Genomic DNA, 9,498 nt, shown 5'->3' on the forward strand with positions numbered 1-9,498 from the left:
GATGTCTGATATGCAGCCCGTGCTGGAGAAACTTACAGAAAGAGCTTAAGTTTTGGCTGGCAAAAAAATACTCTATTTCGTCGTAAGGTTTGGCTTCCTTGACCAAGCAACGATTCGTGAGTTAGTTGCATTGCATAGAGATGATACTGTATAGTATACTTAATCATGTAACGTGCAAGCCGGCAAAAAAACGGTTGACTGATTGAGACTTGAAGAGGCAAGAAACCTCAAAGTCTTTTAAAATTGGATTACAACCTAGCAGTCAAGGTCATACGCTCACCCTGACTGACAGCCTCACATAAGAACATCAGAATTCTCAAAACGAAAGGGTCATGTCAGCCCAAGTCATTCGAGAGCCATTTCCCTTCATTGCAAGCAACCTTTATTTGACCCGCAAAAAAAGAAAAGCAACCTTTATTTATTTACTTGTCACCGAACGTTCTATGACAAGTGCAAACCAAGCACAACTGCCCAAGTGCAGTGATTTACTATGACCAGCAAACCTGTCTATGTTGAGCTCTCATTTGTGATTATGTTATTCTTGCAGCTTTCCAGGTACGTGCAATCCAAGTTTCTCTGTTTCTGTGACTTGGAGTGCCGTAGGCAGAGTATTTACAGAACATGACGTATTCTTCGCTGAATTTTCCTGTGATTTTCATGTTATTTTCCTAGTAAAAGCCTGATGTACGTACGCCTACAGGGCACGAACACTAATTAACTAAACACAGTCAACTGCTTGTTCGAGTGTGAGTGAGTGTTTGTCCTCCATAAATCTGCTCGGTAGTGCTGCTTGTTGCATCAATCGGCCAGTCTCGTCTTTGCATAATTCTCTCACATCAAGTAATTGCTATTTCCGGGACGTGGAGTATCTACATCCGAGCTCAAATGAGCTCGGGTGAACAGTAAAATCAAAAGACATTTTACAAATGTTCAAAAAATTCTGAATTTTTTTTGTGATAAATTTTGACAAATGTTCTAACTGCTTGCAAAATTTCATCTTCAGATCACATTCGTGGAAGGCGTGACAAAAAAAACAAAATCGATGCTCTGAAAATGCTACTTTCAAAGCATTTCAGAGCACTGATTTTGTTTTTTTGCCACGCCTTGTACGAATGTGATATGAAGATGAAATTTTGCAAGTAGTTAGAATATTTGTCAGTGTTTACCACAAAAAAAATTCAGAATTTTTTGAGCATTTTTAAAATACTTTTTGATTTTACTTTTTAAAATACTCATTTGAGCTCGGGCTGAGAAAGGACTTTCCGCTATTTCCGTTTATTTTTCTCTGCCTTGTGGACTTAACCGCGGGGGTGTCAGCTGTCACATTTTCTTCTTTTTCATTTGTATACTAGCACAGTGCCCGTGCTTCGTTACGGAGTGAATCTCCGACGCGTAGAGTTACCAGCACATGCTCCTTTGTCTGCGTACAAGCCAGCGGGCGGCCGCTGGACGATGAAAAAGGAGGTACGTGAACAGGAATTGGTCGAGTCGAACAAGCTAATTGTCGATGATCGACATTCAGTTCATGTCATGTGCATGAGAGATCCTGGCAGATTTGATTGACCGGAGGCTCACTGATTTAAACATATTCCCCAGCAATAGCATCTAGTGGAGTACATAAACCCTATAATATTTCTCTGCATTTTCAATTCGTTACAAGATAATTATTTGGTAGTTTTACACGCAGCTCCCGTATCATCTAGACACTTGTTTACAGCCCATATACATACACCGCACCGTGATAATATATGAGGTCAGCAATCCAGCGACCCACGTCCACAGATATGCATCTTCCAGTCAATCAATCTAGGAGTTGACGACGTTGCACTTGTTCCTGATCTGGCCGCTGGCGCCGGTGAGGACGCCGATCTGGCCCATGCGCTTGATGGAGTTCTTGAAGTGGTCGAAGAAGACGCCGTTGTCCTGCAGCTTGTCGACGAGCGCGGCGGCGCGGCCGTTGGTGAGCAGCGTGGCGTCGGAGGTGAACATCCCCTGCCGCGCCTTGAGGTTGACGAAGTAGTGGCTGTCGAAGGAGGTGCTGCTGGCGGGGTCCATGGGCACCACCGTCGTGTTGTCGTTCGGGTCCTGCTGGTTACGCCTGCACTGCCTCTGCAGCCCGCACACATAAAATGTCATGTAATGATGATATGATTACTTACTTAGGATGGTAGGTGCTGATTAGTAGGAGTAGTACGTACCTGGAGGAACTTGGCGTAGGGTGGGTTGAGGGAGGGGTCGGTGTCGGTGGGGTTGTTCTTGCCCGTGAAGTTGAAGAGCCTGGAGCTGAAGAGGTTGCAGTTGCCTATTCCGATGGTGTGTCCGCCTAGAGTTGTCACATGTTAAAAAAGGGTTAAATTATGCAGCATAAAAATACAAGCACTCCGAAAGGGGAATTAGTATATTTAGTCTACTACTCTCTTCGATCCAAATTTATTGACCTAACTTTAGTACAACTTTAGATCGAAAGGATTATATAAACACATTTAAGCTATGCAGTAGTAAATCTTTTCTACCACGCCATGTTTTTCTCTCCGCTGCTGCACTGTTCGCCACCTTTTGCGCGTGACCGTTCATTCCCAAACGGCCTCACTGGATTCAACTGTACCAACTACCAGGAAAGTACCTCCAACTAATTTTTTTTGGAGCAACCCTCCCAATATGGATCGTCCCCAGATCAGTAGCCCGGTTTTGTTGTTAACGAACTTTGTGGTCTTGTCACCTTCAGGAATCATTTCAGCCCAGCTAAGCAGAGTTCTGGCTCGATTTCTTCACTTTACCATTTTTCAAAGAAAAATATCGACCATAAGATGATAAGGTAGAGGTACACACTCACATGTCGTCCATAGAAGACTAGAGTCACGGAACTTCAAGACTAGAGTCGTGGAGTTCAAGATTAATGAAGTCATCATTGGCATTATTCCACTATCGGTGAAACATCATCCACGCTAAGATCGGGCTAGACCAAGAACTTCCTGAAGGTTAGGCAAACCGGCAGCAAGTCGAATATGTTTAGGATGTCAACTTTTCATGAAAGAAAAATCACATGAGGTAAGGCGTCGAATGACCAACAACTCCATGCAGCTGCGGGAGAAAGCGGGATGCGATTTGCCCATGACCGAAAGAGAAATCCAATTTAATGAGGCACATTTTTTTGAATGAAAATTTAATTTAATGAGGCACACGATGTTAAATCAGGGGTTTGATCTCTAGTGGATTTGTAGGTGCAACCGCTCTGGTAATCATTCTATTCTTCACTTAATTTCCATTTACTTCGTGTCTGAATGTGACTTTTCTACCCTATCCGTTAGGATTCTTTTACTCCCTCCGTCACGGTTTAGAAGACGCGTTTGAAAATTCTCTATAACCTAGGTGGTTATCTATTGGTTGTGGGATGAGCTAAAAAATAGTATTCACACTACGCATGCATATAGAAATACTATATCGGAGTACTAATTAGCTACTAGAAATAAATGCAATGCGCCCTAAACCTTGTCTATTATGAAAACACACGCAAATTTAACTGTGCCTTCTAAACTGTGACGGAGGAAGTACTACTCCTAGATAGCACGAAGTAGGATACACCATCATAAGCATGCATGTACATGACACTAATGGACTTTCCGCTGATAAAAATCCACCAAGTCACCACAAGCTTCTTATCATGGACAAGCACTCCACAGCCACACAAGCAACACCGTGATGCTTTAAAACTCTATACTTGAAGTGTGAGAATCTCACGTTGGCACGGTTACTTTTGGACATTCCCACAGTTACACGTCATAACGTAAACTCAAGATGCTCCAACGACCTCGTCTAGCAACGGTAACACCTCTACTACTTGTCAACATAGGTCTACAAATAGGGACGTGCATTGCTAGCACCACACACCTATCATCATTAAGGAATCCGTGATTTATGGCGAGGGGCAAGCCGACGTGTTTCGCAGTTGCAATCAATCAATCGAATTTGATTGTAGAGCTACGCTGCCTGCAACACAAGCACAACTGACCATCGATGGTACGTACGAGAGGTATGGGAGAAAGAAAAAGGAATCAATTCCGGGAGAAACGGATCGGCCACCGACGGCTTCGTCCGCTTTCCAGCGGAGCTAGCAAGCAGTCGTTCTCAAACACTGTGGTGATATTAATTAGTCGTCGTGTTGCATGCAACTGCACATGATGTGTCACGAGGCATGTCCTCTTTTTGGCGCAATAGCAAAATTTCAGTAATAAGCACTAAGCTTAGCACTATACGTACATTCTTATTCTATAAAAAACACTATACGTACTTTCGTGAACAACAACAAGAGGTGGGCAGTAGCAAAAGAAAAATCAAGAGATGGACAGTACTTCCTCATTATACGTACCACTACACGAATGACTTATTCACCTAGACAGAGGTAGATCGAGCAAGCAAATGCATGCATGATCATTTATGGCCAGCAGCTGCATGTGCCAACGCATGGTCGTCATCGCAAAATAGTGTTGTGCGTACGTACGTGTACCTCTCCAGCATAACTGTATGCACGCATGAACGCTGCATCTACGTACGTTAACAACCATGCCACGTGGATGTGGTACGCACCTGAGAGGACGACGAGGTCCTGGAGGCCGAGGCCCTTGCCGGAGAAGTTGGTGAGGAGAATGTCGAAGGTGGAGGACGGCGCCGGGATCTCGTTCAACGCCTGCGTGTCGCTGGACACGGTGCCGTCCCGCCGCCCCGTCTCCACCTCCCACAGCTTCTTCCCGTACTGGAACGACACCGAGTCCCGCGCCGCCAGCGCCACGATGTCGGCGCACGAGACCACCCCCGGGCACGCCCGCTCCAGCGCCGCCTTCACCTCGTCGATGACCTCGAACCCGGCCAGCGACAGGTTCGGCGGCGCGTCCTTCTCCGCCGTGTTGGTCGGCGAGTCCAGAAGCACCGACGCATCGCACCCCTATACACCAGAAAACAACGTGTAATTAAATTGGTCGCATCAACTTGCCAAACAAACATAGACATGCACTGACTACTGCGCCTACCCTGACGAAGCAGTCGTGGAAGAACATGCGGAGGAGCTTGGCGGCGAGCTCGCGGTTGCCGGCGACGTGCTTCCACACCACCTTCTGCGCGATGTCCTCCGCCTGCGGGCAGCTCTTCTTGTAGAAGCCCTTCTTCAGCCCGGCCGCCTGCGCCGCCGCAATGCTGACGCTGCCGGCGAGGACCAGTGCCACGGCCACCAGGCACACCATGCCCTTCATCATGTTATTACCTAGGCTACCTCCGAACAAATGGTCTTTGGTGTGAGTTGACGAACGAGACCTCTAGATAGCAAGCTCTATATAAAGCTCCCCTCTCTCTAGCTAACTTTATGTGAATCGGTGAAGACGTGCACATCACACATGACACACATGCATATACCTGTATTACTTAGTATAGTACCATCGCTGATACGACAACTATATACTTGCCTAAGGGCATCTCCAACGGCAACCCATGAATTTCCTCCCGAATCCGTCCGCGGATAATGAAGACCAATCCACGCACATAGATGCAGGAGAACGTCATTCAACCGTAGCCGCATATATTTCAAACTCTTTTTCAACAAACATAATGAAATTCATGCAAACAAGGCCGGACTACATATAAATATGACGGATTTAATACAAATCGGGTGAAAATGATTCAACTAAAAAACAAAAACTATATGCACATACAGCTTCACTCCCACGACACGGATACTCTACGGCCGGCCGCGGCGGATCCCTTTGTCTTCCCACTGTACAGCAGCCCGCTAACCGGACTGCTGGGAGTTCCGGATGCATATTCTTTATGTCAATTTGGTGAAGACATACGCATCACACATGACATATGCATATACCTGTATTACTTAGCATAGTACCATCGCTTACACGGCAACTACATACTTGCCTAATTAAGATAGCAAACACACCTCATTAATAGATGTATTGTTATGTTTGATTGGGTTTATGTTACATACTTCGGGTATGCATGGGCATGCTTTAGGTCTAAGTCTCTCTCTCCAATGGAGAATACTTTATACGTACGTACTGCGTACCTATGTGTGTGTGTGATTGTTGAGCGTTTGACCCCCTTGTCGTGGGATTAATGTGGGCTTTATTAGTTTCTCAACTACCACCCGTTATCGGAGGCGATCATGATATGACGTGAACATTTCAACGTCGATCTCTAGCTAGCTACTCTAGTACTACGTGCCTACACCAGCTTCATCACTTTATTTCTCGATTACGTTGCAAATTTACATCCATTTTATCACCTCTTCTGTGCTTGCCCACATTATCGGTGCCATCAACATATCCGAGGCAAGCTGTTGTGCGTAACGTGCATGTCACAAAATTGGTCAACAAGTGATTTGATCGAGCAGTGCAGGACAATCGATCGTTGCCGCTCCCCAGCATGCATTAAACTTTGTTGTTAGAGGTTGTGAGCGTAGTACAGAGAATAAAAATAATAGTATGGTGTGATGTTACGTGGACCCGCTAAGAGATACTAATAGTTAATTAGCCCATGCACGAGACTTGTATGACTTGTGGTTGAAGCATGGCAAGGACACGAGGCCTAGCTAGAGGTTGGTTTCATGCATGTCCATGGCCAACCACCTGGTAGCCGTGCAGCATCTCTAGCCACAGCCCACAGCTAGCACGCCCTCGTTAGAGGCCGCCAGGCCGGACATATGTGTTAACCCAGGTGCAATGTGCTTTAAGACACAGATGGTAGATTAGCAGTGTCGGCGAGCGTACGGTCATAGTGCACTGTTGAGATGAACAGACAGATCTGAGCGAGGCTCGTCTTGTTCGCGACGGTACATGGCCGCCCTGATCCAAAATTTCACGGGTACTGTACATCACTGGACGTGTTGCAAAATACTCCATTGACTGAACCACAATGAGTATTATGAATCAGATAGAGTAGTAGTCAGCTCAAGCATACTGTACATAGCTCTTCACGGCTCCTACAGAAGACTTGAGGTCATGTACAATGCTAGCTGCTTACGAAGGTGCTTATACCAAAATAAACCGGTTTTTTCTTAAGCATCAGTGCTTAATTTTACAAGAGAGACGCCTAATTAAACATCTACTCTCTACAAATAAGCACTGGGTGCTTAAAGAAACACTGATTTGTTTTCCTAAGCACCGATGTTCACTTTCATGAGCTCCTTCGTGTCCGTTGATTTTGGCTTCCATGGATGGATCCTTTTTGGCTACACTCCTAGCGACCCCAAGGCCCCATCCTATTTAGGATTAAGGCGCTACTTATAACGTTAAGCATAGGTGACTCACACCCTTGATAGCAATGGGCCAAACCATCTAAGGCAGTTTTGGTGAGATGCTAGTCCCAGTTTTTGGAAGCTTCTGGAAGCTTCCTAGATTGGTTTTGGGGAACTCCTGGAAGCTTCTTGGAGGCTTTTCCTTTTTTCGTTTCTTGTTTTATGGATCGGTTTTCACGGATTATTTTTCTTTTTCCCTTTCCTATTTGTTTTATTTGTTTTTTCAGTTGATGAACCTTTTCAAATTCATTTTTTTAAAATTGGTGAAATTTTTCTCTAATTTATGAACTTTTCAATTTTGTAACTTTTGGGAACTTTTTTCAAATTGACAGAAAAATCAACTTCATGTTTTTTTCTAACCTTTTCAAATTCATGAACCTTTTTAAAATTGATAACTTTTTCAAATTCTGTGAACTTCCTTTTCAATCTCATGAATTTTTCTTAATTTTTTATTTTTTTAAATCATGATTTTTAGCTTTGTTTTTAAAAAAATCACGGATCTTTTCCAGTTTGTCGGGAGAGGCGTGTGAGTCCTTCGGTGACTAGCGGGCACAACACACAATTGTATATATTGCTTGTAAGAATCCTTTCCATAGCAATCCATCACAAGGGGTACGTAGACAATCCAGCACATCATAAATCAAGGCGCAGTGAGCGAATCACACTGAACGGTTTGGGCAACCTCTAAAAGGTTCCCGAACTATTCTTCTCTTTTACTGCTCTGTCTGGTTTGTCTTGTTTTTGTTTTCTTCCCTTTTTATTTTTTTTCTTCTTTGTTTTTCGAACATTCATAATTTTTTTAAAAATATTTGACATTTTAAAAATTGTTCATATTTTCGAAATTTCTTTATGTTTTTAGAAAATGCTTGAAATTTCAAAAACATGTTCGAGTTTTACAAAAAATGTTCAGAGTTTCAAGAAGTTTTCACAATTTTGTAATTCGTTTTTTTCTTTAGATCAGCAAACAATTTTTTAAATCATGAACATTTTTTAATATCAGATTTTTTTTTCAAATCCATGAATAATTTTGGAATTTAAATAAGTTTTTCAAGTTCAAAAAGTTATTTTGAATTCGTGAACATTTTTTGAATTCAACGACTTGGTTTCAAATCCCTGAATTCATGAATATATTTTTTAATCCATGAGCATTTTTGAATTTTTATAACTTTTTTAATTATCAAATATTTTTTCCAATTCACAAGCATTTTTTAAATCTGCAATCATTTTTATGAATTTGGATGGATATTTTGAATTCCTGAATTTTTTGAACTTCAAATAAACATGCCAAAAAAAGACACAAAATGTAAACACGAAAAAATAGGCATGAGCTTCGGTCTCTAGCTCTGACTGGGCTTGTTGGATCATGCCGATGTCACATTCAACATGAGCGACCTACTCGCTACGAGAAATACAGTTGAAATCACTAATTAAGGGGTAGACCTTACAAATTTTGCTCTCACCTTCTCTGTTGCTGACAAGTGGAACGTTGCATGTGCGTTACTTGTCAAAACTTAGGAGCTTTTACCTTCTTTCGAAGATTTGAGTTTTATAAATGTTTTAACTCTTGAATTGTGCATTCCAGGAAGCACATTCGTCTTTTTTTTTTACTTTTTGGGGAAGCACAACTATCCTTTTTCTTTTTCGGGCCATGGAAGCATAGTTGTGCTTCTCGCGGAAGCACATGCTGTGCTTTTTCATTCTCTGGAAGCACAACCGTGTTACTCATGGAAGCACAGGTTGTACTTTTTCCTTTTTTGAGAAAGCACAATGGTGTGTTTTTCCTTTTATGAAAACATAGATTGTGCTTTTCATTTTCGGAAGCACAATTGTGCATCTCGTGGTAGCACATGCTATGTTTTTCTCTTTTCAGAAAGCACATATGTTGTGCCTCTCGTGGAAAAGCACCGCTTCTAAAAAAACAGTTTTTCGCCAAAACCTTGGGAAACCCAAGCAACAACCGAAAAGCCGAAAAACCCCAAAAAATTGAAAAGCCAAATAAAGCTAAAACACCCCCCCCCCCTCAAAACCTAGGAAAATCCAAGCAAAAAACAACAATATGAAAAACACAAGAAAACAAAAGGCTGGTAAATCTCGCATCTCTTGTGATTCTCATGGCTCGTTCCATCTTTCTGTGGGTTTTTTCTGCAAGAAAACTTCCAATCTATTAATCAACTGTAAGGTAGTACAAAGAATACCAGAAGTAAAAA

At 42.8% G+C, this 9,498-nt stretch overlaps 1 protein-coding gene across 1 annotated transcript; it reads right to left on the reverse strand.

The window, feature by feature from the left end:
- Nucleotides 1-1,559: 1,559 nt before the first annotated feature.
- LOC119318020 (peroxidase 27-like) lies at nt 1,560-5,313 on the reverse strand. The gene is made up of 4 exons (XM_037592524.1): nt 5,025-5,313; nt 4,585-4,939; nt 2,199-2,323; nt 1,560-2,109 (listed from the first exon to the last, which is right to left on the reverse strand). Exons 1-4 carry the CDS (start codon nt 5,244-5,246, stop codon nt 1,807-1,809), a joined length of 1,005 nt encoding a protein of 334 aa, XP_037448421.1. The 5' UTR covers nt 5,247-5,313; the 3' UTR covers nt 1,560-1,806.
- Nucleotides 5,314-9,498: the final 4,185 nt, after the last annotated feature.

This window comes from Triticum dicoccoides, chromosome 6A (genome assembly GCF_002162155.2).
Source record: "Triticum dicoccoides isolate Atlit2015 ecotype Zavitan chromosome 6A, WEW_v2.0, whole genome shotgun sequence".
Classification (NCBI taxonomy): domain Eukaryota; kingdom Viridiplantae; phylum Streptophyta; class Magnoliopsida; order Poales; family Poaceae; genus Triticum; species Triticum dicoccoides.

Bases quoted from the DNA above. Each gene is read 5' to 3' on its own strand.
- LOC119318020 (XM_037592524.1), bottom strand. From the start codon at position 5,246: ATGATGAAGGGCATGGTGTGCCTGGTGGCCGTGGCACTGGTCCTCGCC. The intron at 4,940-5,024 runs GTAGGCGCAGTA...TCTGGTGTATAG, and splicing joins TCCACGACTGCTTCGTCAGG to GGGTGCGATGCGTCGGTGCT. The intron at 2,324-4,584 runs GTGCGTACCACA...TGACAACTCTAG, and splicing joins GGACCTCGTCGTCCTCTCAG to GCGGACACACCATCGGAATA.